General features: G+C 32.4%; 1 protein-coding gene across 2 annotated transcripts in view; it reads right to left on the reverse strand.

Moving 5' to 3' along the window:
- The window catches only part of LOC118182367 (four and a half LIM domains protein 2-like), a 69538-nt gene that overhangs the window by 44001 nt on the left and 3214 nt on the right, over positions 1-22323 (reverse strand). The window contains exons 2-6 of one of the 2 annotated variants that reach the window (XM_085817929.1): positions 20803-21063; positions 17632-17808; positions 13612-13832; positions 12464-12704; positions 6271-6453 (exon numbers count right to left, since the gene is read on the reverse strand). In XM_085817929.1, coding sequence (XP_085674055.1) covers positions 6271-6453; positions 12464-12704; positions 13612-13832; positions 17632-17808; positions 20803-21048 — 1068 coding nt within the window. In that variant the 5' untranslated portion in view covers positions 21049-21063. The remainder of the gene's footprint in view (positions 1-6270; positions 6454-12463; positions 12705-13611; positions 13833-17631; positions 17809-20802; positions 21064-22323) is intronic. The other variant, XM_035351704.2, reaches the window with a different exon arrangement.

Genomic DNA, 22323 nt, shown 5'->3' on the forward strand with positions numbered 1-22323 from the left:
CTCATCTTAAGTTCCGCTTCATAACTTTGAAATCCGGGTTAGTTACTCAGCATAAAAATGAAACATTTTATTGTTGTGTAGCAACAATATGACGACCATCTTCCTGCATTTGGTGATGGAGCCCGTGTTCTGGGATTCTCAAGGATTTCCCCCAGCTTTGTGGAACATAAAAGCAGACATCTCAAATAGGGAAAAGCACGGTAATCAGAGTCCTTACTGAAAGTTAAGCAACAGTGACAAAACAAAAGGGCATGTGGCAAAATGTCCAAACATTCTGGACTAAAATCAGGAACACATCTTTTGAGTTTTCGACAGCAGTGATTTTTGTTAATTCTTTTACTAGCTGCTCTATCCAGAGCTGAATCTAGGAGGTCTGCGCCTGAAAAATTATGGTAGCCGGTGAAACCGCAACCTGCATATAAGCATCCTGTTCATGATTTTGCTTTCTTCTCTGCCTTGGTCAACTGTAGCAACCTAATAAATTGTGGTGCTCTCACGCCCATTGTTCTGGGAAGTCCTAATTTCTTCCTACATTGAAGAAATTCCTCAATAGAAAATCTGTATTTAAATAACCAAGAGAGACTATCAGAGAAGTTGTATTTATGATGGTACCTGAATATGAATGATCAATTAACTATAAAACACCTTTTTTTTTTTAACAGTGCCTAGAAACATTCGCATATAATCTAACAGCTTAAAGGGAAAATACCATGTATACTACCATCTTCTTTTCCTATGACTTGTTATACTATTTAATAAATGATAAATTATAAGTTTATTCTGAGGCAAAAAATATGTTAAAAGAATGTATAGATTCTCCCCTTGTTTGTGTATGTAGGCCATGTGATAGAACAGATTCAAACCTGGTTTGAAAAATTCAATTTTTAAAATTGATCCAGAAGCGCAATCTTTATTTTTTGAGTTTGTAATAACTGATATTATTTAGCAAAAAATCATAAATTTTCAACACCTTACGTCGAGAAAAACATTTGAATATTTTATAGGTATTTGATTTTGAGAAAAATTGAATTATGACTCCAACAAAATAATTATCATACTGTGGGATTATGTTTGAGTCTCACTAATCAATTTGATTTTATTTAACATCTTTCCTATTGTCTCAATTTGTAACGGGCTCGCTCTTTTCAGAGATTATGTAGATTTGAATGGCAAACAGTCTAGTAATACTTTGTAGCCGTACGTGGATCTGTGTTAACTTTGGCTGTCTGCCCGTCCAGCTTGTCACTCTGCGAATAGCCGCTGCTTCGCATAATTTTCTCGCTCTTTCGCTCTTTCCAGCATGTTTTCGTAAGGGAACTTTGGCATACTTGGCGCGTATTCGAGAGGTCCAGGTTCAAGTCCCGGCGAGGGCACTGCATATTTTTCCCTACCCCTGCTTTAAAAAAAAAAAAAAAAAAAACACCTAATGACAAAAAAAAAAAAAAAAAAAAAAAAAAAACCTAATGACTTTACAGTGGCGCCCGAACTAAAAGATGGTGGGCAATAATTTCTCACCACTATAATTTGGCAACTGGGTCCTCTAGTCGCCAGCCGCCCTTTAAAAAGGAGAGTATATAAGGTTATTTTCTCCCTTCTTTCGAGCATGACTTCGTAGTGCAACGGTAGCACACCGTTACTGTGCCAATTGCCTCGGCGCGTATTCGAGAGGTTCAGATTCGAGGAAAGGATATTGCTCATTTTTTCAAGTCTCCTGCTTAAAAATAACCTAATGACTCTACAATTGTAATTTCAAGGTATACTTGGGTGATAAGTTAAGATTTTGAGAACTGTTCATTTCAGTAGCTGTTATCGGATCCTCAACTTTGCAGCTTCTCACACAAAATAATTATGTATTGTAACTACAAGATTTTCAAAGGCTAGTTTTTTTTTTGTTCACCATCAGGTTCAGGCAGGTGTTACAATATATTCATCTTACATAGTAAGCATCTTGTTCTTTTATTATGGCGTAGAGTATTGAAAAGTAACACAGAAGACAAATGAAAGTGATAACAGCAAAAAATATCAGATTATCAGCACAGCCTGTGAAATCTGAGCCAATGATATCTCAGATTCACAGGCTGTGCCTTTGTAAAAGACTGGTCACAAATGATCTGCTTTTTCAGTTATCAAGCACATAAATTTCGGAAATATTTTATGAAAATTCATTTCATAGTTATATAATCTCTAGATGAACATAATCGTTTACTAATATGCGCCTAATCTTTGTTTATTGGTAATTTTTTTTATTCAATTAGCTTATTATGTATTGCTGCTCGAAGGGTATCCTCATGGTATAATATCTGCGCTGCGATTGTTCAATACAAGAAATAAGAAATCACTAAATTTGTTAGTTTATTTTTATTCCACCTAAGGTAAAAAACGTTTCTATTTTCTATTCATTTATACATAGATATTTACCTTCATTTACTTAGAAGGTAAGATAATTTTAGTGTCATGCCTGATGAAATTTTAGTGAAATCAAGTTAGTCTACTTCTTCATACTTATTTCATCTTTAAATGTTTGGCGTAACTTAGCTTTCCTTATCTAACCCATCTTACTTTAACTTTCGAAACCCTTCATCTTAACATAGAAGGTAAATGCTTACTATAATTTAAAAATTAATTAGTGATTTGGGAGGATCCTTTGAAACGCGGAGCGATTCCGATTTGTACAACCACCGTGACTGAGACTTGTGCAACCAAATAAATCCGTTTTAATCGTCATTTTAAAACTAAAGACATGTACTGAACATATATACAGAAAGAACTCAGAGAAATTCTGTTTGGTACTGCTTGTAGACTTCACTAAAACTCATAATTAATACAAAGCGTCCACGACCATTTGCAGGTTGTATAACTTTATAAGAATACAAATAAAATTATGCCTGCGAAACTTCGGATGCAATTCTTCTCTATCTAGTGCTAAAGTGTTTACATCAATCATTAATTTGTATTAGCATGGTAGCTACCTAAACCGTAGGATTCATTGGACGCTTTGTAAACGTCTAGAGTTGCCATTACAAGATCCCTAAATACTAATTGCATTATTATTTAAATTTAACCTGCATACTACATTCGGATGGAATAAAGTTGATAGAAAAATAAAAAGGGTAGAGAAGAAGTAACATAAGAATAATTAGGTAATTAAATAAAAGTTAAATAAATTTAACTGATAGCAGATGCAGGTGTTAGTTAGCTATTGGGAAAGTAATAATATGTACTTATGACTATACTTTGACGCAAAATTGGCTGATTGGAATTTAGAGCAGCGTATTAACACCAGAATTTATAAGAAAATCAGAAAAAGCTCAAACATTAGGACAAGCATTTAAGGATTAGAATTGTTGAAAATATAAAGTGGTGAAGATGCCTTGAAAAAGTCGAATGTGTTTGCGTGGCAAAAGTGATCCAAATTAGGAGATAAGTTTGGATAAATGACGAAAGAAACTGCATTTAGAAGCAATAATAAAGGGCGTTAATGTTAACAGAGTGTGTGATGATATCAAATTATTAAAGTTGAAACTGATAACTGCAGAAATTAAAAGAGGCATAGCTAAGTTGTCTTAAGAATTCGGTATGAGAATATTTTCGCAAAGTTTGCACCTTCCTATACATAGAGACTTCCTGTTCAAAAAAAAAAAAAAAAAAAAAAGTTAACAAATTGCTGTCTAACAGAAGGCGAGACAAGTACTTTACAGTTTCAGTGCTACTTTATAAAAAAACTTAAGTAGTGTATCATAGCATAAAAGAAGTACTTTAAACACGACGGTAACTAGTATGCTGTTTCATACTCATATTTTTTTTTAAGATGCAGCCTTGGAATAAATTGCCACTTTTTGTGTTGTCAATACCTCTAATTTTCTTCAAAATACTTTCAGTGTAAAATTTTAAATTTTAACTCGTTTTTCTCTTCTTCATTTCCTACTAGGGAAAGTATCCGATGTCAGTTAAATTAGATTGATTGCATCTAACAACAAAGAGAACGATACCACTGTAATCCTTCCCTAATAACAATGCAAAAAATACAATTCGTAGTCACACATTTTTCGGTCTGATGTGATATAGAATCTACATAAAAATTTTCGATAGAAAACTAAACTAATTTTCTCTCATTATATCAGCAACAATGGCACACAGTTTTTAATGATTTTCCTCTTTCTAATCAGATGGTCGTAAAAGTTCAAGTTCCATCCAATTTTTCACCTATATTCAATTTTAGTCGATTAAATGTGGCACAAAATTGATCTCATAATTGATCAAAAATCAATAGCGCGAACAAACAAACACACAGACAGACATTCTTCTTTATATATATAGATTTCTGATGAACAAACTGTACAATTTGAAAGCGAGCAGTAGCAACGCTTTTCGAAATAAAGAGTTTTTATCTCCCAAGCGCGAGACTGCTGCTACTCGGAAAAATGAGTGCGAAATTAGTGTTTTCAGAGTTTTAATATCTCGGCTGATTAAAGTCGTACGAAGTTGGGAACAGTTGAAATGCCTTCTCACGGTTTTTGGAATCGGGAATAATGTAATTAATGCTTAGTAAAGCCATTTTTATTTCATTGTAAAACTTAGAAATATTTTATTAACAAACTCTACGATTTGAAAGCGAGCAGCGGCAACATTTCTCGAAATAAAGCCGATATTTATCTCCAGCGTGTGAGACTGCTGCCACTCGAAAAAATGAGGGCGAATATTAGAGTTTTCAGAAATTTTAATTAATATCTCTGATTTTAGCTATTTTGGTTTTGGAAAAAAGTAGACGTCGACCATTCTCAAGACCCAGAAAAGAATTGTAGAAAGTTTAGTGACGATAGCTGTAGTAGTAACTGAGTTAATCGCGAACAAACAAACACACAAACAGACATTCTTCTTTATATATATATAGATTTCGAACTCAATTCCTCCCCTAAATACGCGAGTTTAATGAGCAGGCAAGAGGATATAGAACGTATTATTCGAAAGAAACTAATTCTGTCTGGTATCACCTGTGAGATGTAGGTTCTAATAAATATTTACTATTTACCTATAAATGTTAATTTTCTCGTATACTATTGCGTTATTTCTCTTCGCTGAAAGTTAGTTGATAGTGCAAGTAATGCATAGGTTACTCATAATTCGTGAAAGATTCTAAAATTTCAATGTAAATGAACTATGCCATCGATAGCGAATTTTAGTGTTCTAAAACAGTGAAACTCATCAAGGGTTTTTACATATTTTCCGAATATCCAATGTGTCAATCTTTCCTGCTACGATAGATATGTATAAATCACTAGGCAGATTTCGTTGGACGGAATATATATCGGGCGGAATCAAATATATCTAACTGATGCTATAATGCTATATTTGATTAAAAATAGAAATAATTATCTATTTTAGAAGTTTGGCCTCGTTGTCATAGAGATTATATTGAGATTATTTGTAAGAGTATCTAAATTATAATTATCCATAAAAACCATCTTAGAGAGTTTCTCAATCAAAACTTGCCAAAAAAGTGGGTTTCAGGATCAGGAGATGGTGAGCCAAAGAAATGGTTACTTCAGTCTTCGGGTTTAATCTCATGTGATGGTTTTTTGTTGAAATCACCACTGATCCGCAGGATCTTCACAATTTTATTAACAAAAGTAGATCCTGATATATTGGCATACATGCGAGACAAGAAGGACTCTTACAAAGATATTTGCTGTATCAGCAAACGTGCACACGCTGTACATTTGTGAACTTAGCGAGTTTGTCTCTATTTCAGTGCAATAAAATTTCGTATGAGTTGTACAATGTTGGGAAATTTTAAAATATTTATTTAGAATTATGAATGCACTTCTACTGCCAACAACAACGAGTTGAAGTTAGTAACAAGGAGCTAGCTAATAAAACTAGCTAATAATACTATAGTTTTAAACTAGAAGTTAGCAATCATTGCAGAGAATTTTTTAGCGCATTTCAAGTATAAGTTTTTGCCCACCAGCGGCCGAGCGGTAAAGTCGCTGAACACTGGTAGTTCGGTCCGAGGTTCGAATCCCGCGAACGGGCTGGCTGCATGGGTGTTTTCGTGGTTTTCCCCATGTGTAACGTGTATACGAGCCAGTTTCCCTTAGAAAGTCCTCCACGAAAGGCATCCCTCCCCTTTGGCAGATAGCCCTAGTGTGCTTTGCCGTAATTAAATACACATACACACCAAGTATAAGTTTTGATGAATGTACATTAAAAGTTTTGATGATTTGTATAATTATTACTTAAATTATGATAAATTTTGAAAGTAAAACGTACCTCATACCTAAGTAGTTTTGAGTTAGCTTCAAACACATTTCCGCATTTAGCACAACGTGGACCAAACTGGCTGTTATAGCATTTAACGCAATACAATTTATCTTCACGCATTTCAAATGGACCGTCTGAGAGCAAATTGTTGCAAACGTCGCAGTTGAAACAATTGTAATGCCAATACTGATCCTAAAAAAATAAATACATACATTTACTTTTGAAAATTTCCTAATTATGTACCCAAATTCATGGATTGTGATTACGGTTCGTGGATTAGGAACGGTTGTGCTTTCACATCGTGATTCCAGTTATTTGTGATTTAAGATAGATAAAGCTTTTGCTGAGACCTTAAGAAATGAATGATTTATATATTAAAAGAATCGAACCAATTAGGAATGGAGTTTAAGATAGTGAAATATAGCAATTAAAACTGAGCTAGGACGGTCTTTTCGCGATCATCACTATAAGTGGCACATGGATTGCATTGTTTATTTATTTGAGGGAAAAGCACTTTTTATGGTTTTTTTTTATCAAATATACACATTACTACACGATAGAGTAACCTTTTATTGGTTTGTCTTGTAAGAATCATGTTAATTTTATTAACAGTTAAATTTTGAGTTAAAGTTCCTTTCCTATCGATTCTTAACTTCAACTTACCACTTCCGGCCAGAACGTAGTTTTAGAATCACGTCTGAATACATAATGAGGAAGAGCGGTATTTAACCGCGAAGTTCTTCGGCCTTAGAGAGAGAGTTACCAGGTATTCTGGCTGCACGCGTCCGCCTTTTTAGGCTACTCTCTCGTAAGCTATTATCACGTTCGGCCGTACTTTAGGCCCTTGATAGCTTCGCAGTCTATTAACGTTTAGGGGGCAACTCTGTTAGAATTTTGATAGTTTCGGCTATACCTCTTTAGTTTAGATTAGTTTAGTTAATTCTTGGTATCTCAAGTTCAAGCCGAAGAGTCGGCTTTATTGTACACTCCAAGACGGAGTTTTGTTAAACTTTAGTTGGAATAATAAACGGTTAGTTTACCCTTCTATCTTGTTGTTTCCTGTCACACGAACTCAAGCGATTATTCGCTTACCAGTTCTTAAGATTCTTCACTTCCAACAGTAACTTAATTAGTAATTACAAAGTGAGGAACTCTACAGTCTTTATTGCAGGATTAGACTAAAATGTTAGTTATTTTAACGATTAGTTTTTATTTAAGAATTTATTTAATTTTATAGTTAAGACAGAATAAGATATTTAATTAGTTTTGTATTTAAGGGGGAAAAAAAGGAAAATGCACTTTAAATGTGCTATGAAGAATATAAAGCATTTTAATATTTTAATATTATCTTGTTTAATGCTGGCTAAGTCTTCTTGCATATAATTTATCGATGAAACTTTATTTGTGCTTCTTACATGCATGTCGCATTTTATATAAAGTTCGCTACCATGCACAATACATTTTAAAATATGTTATAGTTCGACAGCCTTGAAAACAGCCTTGGCAGTAAAAAAGGAAACCGATCAATCCAAATCGACTAACCGCGTAGATGTGGTGCAGCATTTATGCAGAAGTTACCTAGATCGTAGTTTATTTTAAAGTGACATTTGCTAATATTGTGGTCTTTTGTGTAAGCGTTAGCTTGCTTTTATCGTTAAAATGAGTTCAGTTAACAAAAAGAAGGCATTTAACAGTGGTGACAAGAAACTGCTACATAATGTCATTATATTTTATGACAGGGAAGCTGAGAATGAAGAACTTAACATTCCCATCTCACAGCTCACGAAAAGAGCCAGCAACATTGCAGAAGTATCGCTGACGACGATAAAGAAAATTCGCCAAGAGGCAGAAAGGGAGGAGAAAGATTGAGTTTTCAATTCCCAAAGGGAAAAAAAAAGATCAAAAAGGAAATATTAGATAGGGTTGGTTTAGATGGCTTTGAATCCAATGTAATTTGACGAACTGTTCGTAAATTTGATATTAAGGAGGAAAAAATTCCATCACTTTCAGAATTACATCCTGGGTTGCAATAAAAGATAGATTTTAAATGGAAACAAGGAACATTATGAAATATACAGCATAATATTGGATTTTTATGAAGAAAAAGCCAAAGCAAGAGAAAAGATTTAATTGAAAGACGTGACACTGTGCTAAAAAACACAGTAGCTTAAAAAAGTGAGGTAATTTCGTCGTCAAAGAAGACTTTTCATTTACTTGGACGAAACCTGGGTGGACAACAACATGACATTCTCAAATGTTGGAAATCTAAAATAGTTTTGGTGTCGTACAGACCGGCAATGCATCTAAAAGAATTATTGTTTTATGTGTTGGAGGCGATATGGGAATTTTTTTCCCTCATACGTCTCGAGTATGCGAAGCAAATACCACATCGGAGACTATCACGGGCAAACGAATTCTTCTGTTTCTGAAAAGTGGACTTCTGAAAACCTCACTCCGAAGTTTCAGCCAAATGCTATCGCGATTTTCGACAATGCATTATACCACACTATCCATTAAATAAATGCCCAACTATGGCAAGTGAAAAAGAAGAAATTTTGTAGGAGTTACTTAACAAAAATGTACAGTTATCTCCAATTTTACGTAGAGTTAATGGAGCTTATGAAACAAAATGCTTCTAAAGAAACGTCATAAATTTGATTCAATACTCGAAGAATATAGTTTTACCACTTTACGTCTGTCCCCGTGCTACTGGAACATTGATGCAACTGAATTCATATGCGGTGAAATAAAGCAATTTGTACGGAACTGCAACACAACTAGAGACATGGCAATGGATAAATTAATTACTGAAGAAGTTCTTGAAAATGCAACGACAGAAAACTGGAAGAAGTACTGCACCCATGCAGAAAGCGTAGAAACTGACTGCTGCTGCAAAAAAATGGTTTAATCGGAGATTTATACGAGTCTCTAATTATTACTTCTGATGAAGAGGATGACAACTTGACTATGTATAGTGACTGTGATACAGAATAATAAGAAGTATAAGTTCCCCCCTCCCACCCCAGTATATGTAATACTGCTTTTACATCAAAAATCAAAGAGATATAATAATTATTTATTACTGTATAGTTATTATAATCACTTAAATAACTATAATAATTATTTAATATTGTATAATCATTATGATTAATTAATAAGAAACTTTTTTTGGTTTGCAATAATACACACATTTTAGCTCTAAGATAAAAAAGATGAAATAATTATCTATTATAACATAATTATAATAATTATTTATTGCCGTATAATTGTTATAATTAATTATAACAAAACTTAGGTTGTAATAAATCATTGTAGCAATAGTATAATTTTAAAAATCATACTATAAAATATAACAGTTGAATAGTTATAGTTACAATTATAATATAATAAAATTTACTTACTTTATTTTATTAAAAAATAATGTATTTACAGGAAAACTAATTTGGAAAACCCTTGTATTTTTACGAATATATATAAATAAATGCAAAAAATTAAACGCAATGTTATAAAACAGCTAATAATAAATGATGATCAGCATCTCAGCTAAGACTACTTAAAAGTAATTTTGTCTTCTTATGTCTGTGCTCTTTGAAGGCCGTGGAAATAAACAGGGTAAAAATAAGAACGGAAAAAATCCCTACAACTTGATTCCACCCACCCTATTTTGAGAAAAAAATCGGTCGCACGTGTGTTTTCGCTAATGGTCGTGGTTAAGGTGGTCGAATTATACTTGCGGATACAGGGATAGTTGTTGGGTTTTATATTTGTTGCTTTTTTGAGAGTCAGCATAATGCTTGATAAATTATTCAAGTTTAGTTTAGTCAATTTTTTTTTAAATTTTAGAGCGCTTTTCTAGCTAATTTGTAGTTCTTAAAAAAATTTCCCGGTTTAACTATATATACAATTTTAATCTGAAAATTTCTATAAGCCTGTTGATTTAAAATTAACGAGCTTAACTTCACTGACCATCTTTATTGATAAAATAATACTAGTATGGATTGGTTTGTATTACTTAGATTATGGGGAAACAAGCGAGGGCTATAAGTCTAAGAGAAGGAAGGCCATCATGGAATACATTTTAAGAGAAACTGACAGGGAAAAACAAGAAAACTCCTTCGCAGCCAGCCCCTTGGTCCAAATTTTAAAGCCGAGTCAAACTGCCAGATTTTAGCTGTTTTATCGCTTGGTCGTTTGTAGGTCAACTAATGCTTTGAACCAAACTACCTTCTCAAGAGATGCCTCAAGCATTTGGTTTATTTGATTAATTTCAAAGCATTTGAATGCTATCTGATATCTGCCTAAGATGCCTTCGTGGAGGACTTTCTAAAGGGAACTGACTCGGATGCCTCGAGGAAGGAAAATTATAAGGAACTGTTTCATAGTTTTGTTACATTTATCTTTAAAATAAGAGCAGGACTCAATAAATTCAGAAGATTACATGCAAGTCCAAAAAGATCTGTTCAAATATGTTTTGAGTAAAAACAGAAAAGACCTAAAATTTCCATAATTCTGATTACAACAAAAACTAAAACCGAAGTTTACTGGGATTTTGGGTTGTGCAAAGATTTTAGTTAAAACTTAGTTTTCCCCCTAACTTTTAGATTTTAAGAGAACTATAACTAATGAGCAAAAATATTTAATATGTGAATATATTATTGACTCCTTTATGAATAATTTTGACCTTTCTCAATCAGTAAAATAACAATCAAAATTTGATTGCAGGCTAATTTTCACATTTTTTGATTCATTGATCTTATTTGCTGGTTGATCAACTTTAACACAAAGTAAGATCAGGAAGATTGACACTATTCTTCCTTCTTTTGAACCTCAATTGATTAATTCCTTCGGGACTTGTCAACTGGAATAAGTCAGGTAACAATGGACAGAATTCATTGGATAGGGTTTTATGCACCTAGATTTCTACTGAACTGAAATAAATTCACCCTATTTTTCTTACATGAGAATAATGTACTCACATTTGAAAGAAAAAAGTTCACTGAGAAAATAAAGTAATTTTTTTTTTCTTAATTCTGTATGTTTGACTTTAGAAATTCTTACAATCTAGTGTTCCCATTTTTTGCATAAATATGTTGTGTTACCATAAACGTGAATCATCCAGGCCATCTGCAAAACGGCCATCTATTGCCAATTTTGTAGTAAATCTTTAACTTGTGTTTCTTGGTAAATTGCTTAATCATCTTAACAGTCCTTACCAAACCTAGCGCCTCATACCTTTACTTTCAAATTATGACTCTAACATTATATGTCAGCGCAAGTATTCTTCTAGTGAATTTGTAAAACTGAGAGAATTTAAAATGTAGATATTTCTTATTCTTAATTATTTTTAATGTTTAATAAAATAGATGCTTCTAAATCGTTTTTACTTCATTTTATTTTGAAATAATGTATCTGTTGGATGTAATTTATATCTATCTAATAAATTTTTATCAATGTGCATACTGTCATGTTATGCTATTGATTACAGAATGATATAGATGTGAACAGCACAGTTACGAATTCCCTGAATTTTAATTTATTATTACCAGTCGCTTGTGCTATTTAATTTATAACTTTTATTCTTCGGTTTTAATCGCAATAATTTTGAGATTCTTTATATTAAAGATAAAAAAAATGCCGTACCCATGGATAATATTTAAATAAAGATATGAATTTAATGTTCTTTGATGTAAATGTTTTCATTTCATTATTATTAACAGTCGGTTTAGTACGATTTATTTAGAAATATTTTTAGAAATATATAAATTTAGAAGGCAACACAAATTATACTCCTCTTTCAAGTAAAAAGGTTCAAAATGCCTTCCCACGGAAAATTTATCTCTCATTCAGTGCAGTGCGTATTGAGACATGTATAACCTTTTGATTCTGGTAAAAGGCTGTTCTTTTAAAGAGTAGTTTAGTTTCCTTATATGAAAGCGTAAAACTTATACATAGAGGATAACGATTGAAGAGTTGCTTTTCCGATAAAGTTTGTTAAATGCAGTGAAGGAATCAAGACCGTAACTTATTTCATTCTATTGCTGAAAAATTCATACAATACGTTTCACTTCCCATTTCTTGAAAAAACTAGCTTTAAGTTACACAGATTAAAATTTACGTTGGGTACTGCATACTTTTACAAAACAAATAGAAATAGTACTGATGATTGGCGTATAATATTTATCAATATAAATAATTCATTTACTTCGAAAGTCATGTGCTTTTTTTCCCCATTAAATGTTATCTTCTGCTTGCAGCGTTTGCAATTGTAACTTAAGATCTTTTCATAGCACTGACCACAATAGAGCTCATCGTCCTTCTCGTAGCCTTTGTTATCCTCCAGAAGTTCATCACAGGCGAAGCAACGTAGGTGGTCGCTATGGTAATAAACATCATGACCTTTCACATAGCGAGATGCGAATATGAGTTCGTCACAAGCATGACACCTTGAAAAAAGCACGATAATTTTCTAGAGTAGCAAAAGTGATATAATAGGCATCTTCTTTCCAGTCATCTTAAAATAATTTGGTTTATAAATGATATAATCTTATAAAAAAATGGACTAAAAGATTAAAAAAATCCTTTGAATAAGTAATTGCACCGCATTTAATTAATATATTTGATAAGTCTTGAATGAAAGAAAGTCTATTTCACTTCTGCAAAAGACAAGTTTTATGCCAACTCAGATTACCCAAGAAATAAATAATTAGCCATGCGTGGAAATTTGAGGACGGCATAAAAATTCTTTTAAAAATAACTGCGCGTGTAATTTGAAAATGCATCAAATGGTAATTTATGAAAGACAATCTTTACGTCAAAGAAATGTGAATTCAATTTGGATTTCTTAGTATATGAAAAATAAATACTTAAATAATAACAACAGAACTCGCAGATTTCATAACACATGAAGAAGTTTGAAAAATTCGGCGCATCAACAAAATTATTTGTTGCTTTAGACATGAAACGTCAGCTTCAAGAAATTTTGGAATGTACTTTTAGGTAGTTGTTTAATCTTCTGGAAAAGCGTTCATGTTTGTCGCGATCACTTAATAACTAATCTTAAAGCAAATTATTAGATTAAATTTAAAACAACTCATCGTAACACTAGAAATCCTAAATTTAGAGTCGGGGTTAAAACATTTTTGATCAGTTATGCGTTGTAAACAAAGTATTCCAAACAAGAGAGACAACTGCCAATATGAGAATATAAATTATCAAAATCAGTTATGAAATACCCGATCATATTTAATAACTATTAAGTTGAAAGGAACTTAAAAGTAACTGGTCATTACACGGAAAACAATTTGAGATGATAAATTTATAGCAATACTTCAGGATATAAACAAATCATACCTGAATTTCATTTTTTCACAATAATGTCGAATACAATAGACATCTCCTTTCACATCTATGCAATGGATAAGGTCTACTAAGAATTCAAGGCATACAGAACAGACGAAGCAAGATGGATGATAGACTCTTGCACTTCCTGCTGCTGGTAGGACAACTAGTTCTGCTCCTTCAATTAACAGCAAACAAGTTGGACATTGCAAAGGCATCCCCTTTTTCCACCTCTGAAATTCAGCAGAAATTAAATTAAGAATTCATAGGGTGATAGAAATATTTATGTGAAGAAGATTATATCCGTTTGAGTTAGTGTACAGGAAAAGTTTCGAAGAAATTGATACAGTTGTCCAACTATATGCTAATACTATATAAGGTATTTTTTCTCTCTCGCCGTTGTGGTGTAACCGAATAGAACTGCCTGCTAGCATCGGGAGGTCCAGGTGTTCGAATTCCGGCCAGACCACTGCACATTTTTTACGTTCTTGCATTGATATAACCTAATGACTGTACAAGTGGCCCCCAAACAAACTAAAAAGTTGATAGACGTTAATTCGTTACCACGGAGATATGGCTACTGGGACTCCTCATCCCGAATAGCCCTTTTAAAGGGAGTTATATGTGGTATTTCCTCCCTTCTTTCCGCGTGGCTTTCGTGGTGTAACAAGATAGCACGTCTGGCTAGCATTGAGAGGTCCGGTAAGGGCATTGCACACTTTTCATGTTCTTGCATCGACATAACTTAATGATTCCACAACTTATCTTTTCTATTGTAGTGTTTATTTGATGCAACCAGTCATTGTTTAACACATTAACGGGGTCATGACAAAACTCATTTCAAAATAAAATAAAGTAAAAATGATAGATACGTCTAAATCATTTTTAGTCCAAAGGGGCTTTGTCCCTGAAGGACTATTGTTTTCGTTTTGTGATTTTGCGTCGGACTCCTATAAATGTCGGTTCACTTTTCAAACTGTTGCCACAAAATGTTAGAGTCCTGCATTATATTTGAAGAAATTAAATAATGAAAAATCTGCATAAATGATTGTCTATTTCTCGCATTGTGATAAAACAATGGTACATAGAGTCATCGAATTTTGAATGACGAAATCCTACTGCGAATATGGGCATCTGAAATCCCAAATTTGGAATTTGTTTTATTATAGATTTTGTATTTTGTAAAACTTTAACGAATTTTTGATTTACAAACTCAATGCTTTAAAAGCGAGAAATGGCAACGTTATATGGAAAAAAAATACTTTTATCTCCAGCTCGCGAGACTGTGTATATCGAAAATTCTAAAGATATGCTTAATTTAACATTATTTTGCGATATTGCTCTTGAACTGAATTTTATGGTTTAAGTGCAAAGAACATGATATTTAATAAATAAAGGTAACACTCAAAACGTTAAAAAAACGCCCCTTTGGACGAAATTTAAAATCTGAAAAATTTTCAGATTTTTTTTTTTTTTTTTTTTTTTACTTCATTTTATTTTGAAATAATGTATCTGTTGGATGTAATTTATATCTATCTAATAATTTTTTATCAATGCGCATACTGTCATATGTTACGCTCAATGACAATGAGTTTTGTCTAATGAGCCTTTTAACAAAATATACAAGTTGAAAAGAACAAGAACAGGATCAAATCAAGAAGTAACAGGATCTACTCCCTTCTATTCTTCTTCAAGCAGTCGATTCTTATTCTCTTCGGTGGATTTAAAATGGCTCGAGCGCCATTTAATGTAGTGAAATATTTGGAGCAGATGCTTCCTAGATTTTACAGAACAATATCAGATTAAGTCAGCAGCTCACAAAATGTTTCATTTCCATACATCCTTAATGTAATGGGTTTTCTTCACAGCTCGCAGTCGGTGTATAAGCTTAGTTGCAATGTGGAGTTGTTCAGGAAAACATGAACGAAATAGGTATCCTAAATTCACTAACGATTTGTATTAAAAGATTTAAATATACTATATTAAGCAATAATATCAATGAATAGTTAAATATGAATTATAGATTATTAAGCACAGGGAGCATAGCAGGAAGGCTGAATTTGTTGTTCGTTGCAGATCTTCTAATTTATAGTATACCTTCCTTAATTTTCATTACTGAAAGTCTCATTAATTTGTAGTAGCAAAGATCAGTTTTTGAATGTGTGGGTATGAGCGTGCATGTATTACATAACAGCGTACAAAAGAGCAGAGACAGATACACCCAACGCTACAAAATCTGGCAAACGAAGCGATTGTTTTCAAAATTCGATTTTCAATCTTTTTTTATTGAATATTAAAGCAATTTTTTTGAATTTTTCGCACATATCTTCGCTTAACGAACAAACAGTTTCAAAATTTACTGCTTATACCATCGGAGAGAGCAGAATAATTCTAAAAAGGAAGTATGTTCTAAATCTCTAACACAGATTACCAACTTTTGTGGTTTCTTATATTCTTTTGGCCGAGCTTTAGGAACTTTTGTTTGATTTTTGTTCATTGTACGACCATTATTTTAAAGTGCTAAATTTCAACATAAAAAAATTATGTATCATTAGATTTTAAAATTATGAAATAAGCCCTCTGTTGTTATTTTAAAAAGGAAGGGTAAAAAATATTAATGAGGCAATGTTTTAACCTCCCTTCCCTAATATATCGCATAAAGATTTCGTTGCTTCAAGACAATAACCTTCTTTTAACATTATACATTATGTTTCGATGTTCAGTGCATTTGTCTGAAAGAAAGCAGATAACAGTTTGTATACATATGTTTTAATTCTCTTTTTACGGTTAAATTTTCCGCATTAGAACTGTGCACATTTTTAATACTTTATGCTTCGTTTAGAAACAGTATTTTCCTCCGTGCGAACAACCGCTAGTGTTGAATAAAACTTGCAAATTTGTAGAAAGATAAAAACAAGAGCTAAAATTTACGTGGTCATAATAGCATTCAATTGATTCAAACTTCAATATATTGAGGTCATGGAGACAGCTGTTATACACAGACCTAAGCAATGAGATGTTCATGACCTGACTAGAACAATATTGTCATTAAATTCACTTTAATACGCTGAGTGCCATTCACACCTGTTCACCTAGAAGCTCCGTAGCAATCTCTATACTTCAGTGACTAAAACAATCTAGATTTCAAGATTTTATTAAAATTCTGACATGCTGCACAATCTAACACTTCTACTAAAAAACAAAATAATTAATGATCTGCTTGGTGTTCATTTGATGTAATTCCAGTTATTACATCAACGCATTGATGGTTTGATTCAAAACACATAGGAAACGTGTCGCTATAATGACTCTTGTTTTACATGGCGGCACTTACAATGAAACTGTCCCTATATAGCCTTTCCCAATAAATTCAATAATTTTTAGTTGAGATTGTTTATCATTTTATAGTTCATACTATTATACCATTATCGATAAAATCATTTTCATTTCCTCGCCTAATAATCATTCGAACACACTAAATCTGATTGATGGCATCATATGTCTGATAATCGTACTAAATGGTGCACAGAGCTACGTTTTCTTATTTATGTTGTTTGATAAGAAACAAACATGATATATTATACAAAAGACATCAGTAATTGGGATATTTCCTCTTAAAATTCAATAGAATTTTCATTGGATGATTGATGCTATAACCAATGAATATTTAAAATTTTGCTTTGTATTTAAGCGATAAAATATGGTATGATGGCGCTAAGTACTTTTATATTTTTCAAGAGAAAAACTCTTTACTAAATTGCTTCGAAACACATTGACAATTTGTCTAATATTAATGTTAATTTAAGCAGAATTCCGAGCAGATTTAAATTTGAGATTATGACTCTGTTGTATATCTACTAAATAAGCAAATCTTCGTCGTAATGATTGTGAAATAAGATGTGATAAGTGGTTCAGATGTCAGAGTTATATTTATGCAATCACATTCTCTTTATTTCCCCATTTACTTGATTCCAAATTTGGAATTTACTATAAAATAAAACTTAAGAAGGAAGCTTCTTTCAAGAAAAATACCTCAGCAAATCCAATTCTTAAAGATAAATGTTTTAAGTCTCTATGGAGAGCTGCTACATCCTGTGCATCCTCTGGATTGACGAAGCGGCAATGATCTGGAGATATGTCAGAAAGAGGAATTTGCTTTATAATTTGTCTCAACCGATACTCTTGTCCTTCATAACTGACTTTTGGTATCTGATAGAAAAGTGGAAAAAATTAGAACAATTTTCTTTAACGATTAACAAAAGCAGAGGTAATCTTAAATAAAATTTTTAATGGAATTGCTAAGAGTTAAAGTCTTTGATTTTTAATAGGATTATTTTGTGATAAATATCTTTTAAATCGATTGTGTTTCTCATTAGCCCCCAAATATTATTTTTTTTAAGTTAGATAAATAATATAAACGTTTTAAGATTTATCTGGTCATTTTAGGTAAAATTATATAAAAAAAAAGAGAACATAAATTTTTTAACCTTTTAAAGTGAAAATTAACAGTAATTATTACTATTTATTATAATTTATTTTTCCTATGGTTAAAAGTAAAATATATCGGTATCCTAAATTACTAGACGCACAAAAATAATTGTTTTTCAAGAAGAAAGCAATCAGTTTGTTTCGCTTTTTATGTTATGAGTAAAAAAAAAATCAGATTTAAGCAATCAATTTCTAAAATGCAAATCTGCTTAAAATCGTCACAAAGGCTTGTACAGACAGACATTAGGAGTTTTTTGGAAGCAGGGAAGGTGAAAATTTAGCAACTGCCTACGCCGGGAATCGAACCACGGACCTCTGGAATACCGGCCCAGCGTGCAGAACCACTACACCACGAAGGCATGCTAGAAAAGCGGGAGAAATACCTTATAGGCTTTACAGAAAGTATATCTATTTGTGAAATTAAGTAATGCATGATTTAATTTCAATCTTTTTCAAGTTAAAGCAACTTTTATGCCCCCGAAGTACTATTTGAAAGAATTGCTCAAGTGAAATGCTGAAGGCCCTTTTCAGAAGCAAGATAAATAGCAAAATGCCTGATGTCTCTAAGATAGAAAAATCTGTACTCTTTGGAAACAAATTAAAGGCTCTGAAACTGTTGCTAAGAAGCCAGGAAAAATCACAGAAGAAACACCACTGTTTTTCAATTTGATATCTGTTTTGAAATATTCTTCCCACTAGGAACTTGAATATTTGGCAACGGAATTCATTGTGTTACTAAAACTTTTAAATTTCGGTAAAGTATATATAGAAAACTTAACTAGAAATGCCTTTAATCAACCGTTCCAAAAACATTCAATATTTTGTGTTTCATGATATTGTCTATACAAAGAAAATGTCCTACTATATTTGTACAGAGAACATTGGTGCTGGATCTGGTACTAGTGCTGCTGGATTGTTGGAATTTGGAGCAAAAAGTCTAAGCTCTCTTCAGTGTTAAAGGTGTTCGGTTTAGTTTAACATATAATTCTAAACCTGCTTTCATCCGGAGAGCTCGAAATATTCTTACCATCACTGAGGATATTTTGGCGGTTATTTTTAATTGGTATGGAATGAAATATCATGTACAGGAGATATAGCATTGCATGAACAGAAGATTTTGTTTGCCCAAAGATACTTAGTTATATTTTTGCAGCGGAGTTTACTTTTTTTTTTTTTTTTTTTTGACTGATAACTCGCAGCGTTGAGCAAATCTAGTTTCTGAATTTTTTAACAGAAGGCTTTGAACGAAAAAAGAGGCCAGCCAAGTCTTCCGATTTGGATCTTATACAGAATTTGCGAGAATTTGTTAGAAATTACCTTATAGCACATAAGTTAGAAAAACTTATGTGCTATAAGGTATTCTCTCTTTGCACAATTTTGTAACAAAAAGAGATTTATTATCTAAAGTCATGACGTGAATTAGCAATAAGACAGTATTATAATTTAAACAAATGTATCAAACCATCTTAATGAAGAATTAGTATAACTACTTTCGATTAAATACCTTAAATGGGGGCTCTCGGTTATCATAGAATTAGAGAATCCATTATAGGCAAAACAAATCCCTAAATCAGTGAAGGAATATGATTATGAGAAGGGCTGGCATAAGGGTACGCAAAATTGACAGTACGCATTTCGAAAGTTTCAGCGTAACTTTTCCTTTTAATGAAAATAAAACCGTGAAGGAAAAAATTAACCAACGAGGGCTGGCATAATGGTACGCAAAATTGACAGTACGCATTTCGAAAGTTTCAGCGTAACTTTTCCTTTTAATGAAAATAAAACCGTGCAGGAAAAAATTACGGAAAACATTCGAAAAGATTATGCAAGAAACCGATAGTATAATGATAGGATTGCTACGCTGATATGATGTATTGATAGAAAAAATTCTTCGAAACAATGGAAGAATCGAACCGTTTAAAATCTAAAAGTAAAAAATTTAAATTATGGAAAAATTCCATATTATGTAACTTTCAAAAATGAAAACGATTTTTCTTTCAATTTTGGCAGCAAAAATGGATAATATGACTTTTCTACCAATAGTGCTATATAGTGAATGATTTACGATTTTTTTAAGTATATGTTTCTGTTTCATGTTTCTTGATGCAAAATTTGTAGGCTCGGAAGATTTGAAGGAAGTACACTAGGAAATAAATGGTGTAAAAATGGAAAATAATTCATATATGGAATAGGTCTTTGGAGAACAAAAAATACGCGAATTTAATTTTATTAACAAGGTGAAAAACTAACATGAAAAATTAAAATCATTTAAAATATGAGCAATCTTTTGACTAATTAATTAGTAAGGGATGTAGGAATGGGATAATAGCAAATGATGATCGTTTAAACAATGTTTGTTACTGGAACAACTTGAAAACTTCTTAACTCGTCGAAAGTTTGCTTCTTATGGCGACTGAGTTTCATTATATTATTCACAACTAAAAGCCGATAGTGCCAAAATCTTTTAAAAAAGTGCTATTAATTTTACATCCAATACACCAATTTGCCGTTTTCCTTTCCTTAATCAATATATTACGAAGTATCTTTTTCAGGTGTTAAAGGTGTAATTTTATCACGAATTCCTTATCAACATTTAATTGTTCAAAGTGGGAACTACTGTATTAAGGATGGTACTATCCTAAAAGTCATCTTCCTCTTGTAATGATTGTTATATTAAGGATGGTTACTACTCTGAAAGACATTTTCCCCATGTACCTTTTCTTCAGGAAATCCTTGGAAAAACTCCTCCGCACAGTCGGATGGACATCGCAGAGGAAGCCATGTATAGATGTCACTTTGTACAGAATCTTCTGAAATGTTAGCTATATTCTTGACAACTTTAGGTATCACTGAGATATCTTCTTCATCTAAGATATGGTCTTCCCTGAGATTTCTACAGTTTTTGCAAAGTTTACGGGTGGGATGTAATGTGAAGCTCCTACAGACGGATTTTGTTTGCATGCTGGAATGCTAAACCTGAAATGAATCCACAGTAAATCATAAAAATTGTCCAAGATTTATTAATTTGCTAAATAAGGAGTTTTAAAACAATTTCACATGTTCTTAGTGTTAATACGCAGTATTATTTCTAACGAATAATTTGGAAATACAGTGGATTCTCGAATATCCGGGTGCAGATTAACCGGTTTGCGGATTATCCGTAAGTGGTTGTGGCCACGCACGCACACTAAACGCTATGACGACACACTTAACGCTAAACTCATACACGCACACAATGCTAAACAAACACGCGCAAATTTGAGCGCGGAGAAGAATTTTTCTTAATGCAAAAATTGGAGATTTATCTAATTGAGAAGAAGCTGAGGTAATGACTGAAGTTATTACTACAACATATTTAAAAAAAAAAATTAAAAAAGATTTTGGCATACCAAAAATTTAAAATGTAAAATTCTTCGAAAATGGCGATCGCGAAAAATCTAGAAATGGTTCGATAACTGCTCGACGAAGCCAGACCTTCAATGCTTAAGGATGAGTATACCGTTTCAAATGTCACAAGAACACAAGAGGCAGAGAGTGATATTCAAAATACAAACTAAAAATATTCTGACAATTTACTACATGATTTTAGAGATAGCAATGACTTCTGTTGAGACATTGAAATCCGACAGATATTTAACGGTTCTCAAAAACAAAGTGGGAAAGTTGGAAATGATTAAAATTTGGAATTTGCCTTCTTTAGGCACAAAACATGCATGAAAAGGGATAATTTGGATTATCTGTGTTATTTTGCTTCCCAGGCATTAGCCGAGATAATCCAAAGTACAAGGTATTCAGTTTTTAATAATTTAGCTGTATTATACAAGATCTATCATGCGGAGGTTTCTAGTAGTTAGTTCTCGAAATTTTCTGCTATTAAAAAAGAAACTGCATTAAAGATGTCTGTATAAATTATACAATTATTGGCATGCTTGCGCATATGATATATTCTTATTGTCCCATATACTTACACAGTAGTTAATGAAATGAAAGTTCCATTAAAAATTGTAAAATAATTTAATTCTTATTTGATGCATTGTGTTAAAGGAGATAAGGAAAAATTGTGGAATACAAACATACAAACACATTGACAGAAACAGCTGTCATTAAGCTTAACATAATAGATAATAATAAACTAAAAATAGTAGTCCTTTTTTTATCTTCAGTCACTATTGAATGACTTATCAGAAGATTTACTGGTTTTTCCTTCGCGTAATGTGAGTACGAGCAACCTTTCCT

This window comes from Stegodyphus dumicola, chromosome 6, assembly GCF_044657685.1.
Source record: "Stegodyphus dumicola isolate Sdum_Otavi_A_Nest chromosome 6, ASM4465768v1".
In the NCBI taxonomy this organism is placed as follows: Eukaryota; Metazoa; Arthropoda; class Arachnida; order Araneae; family Eresidae; genus Stegodyphus; species Stegodyphus dumicola.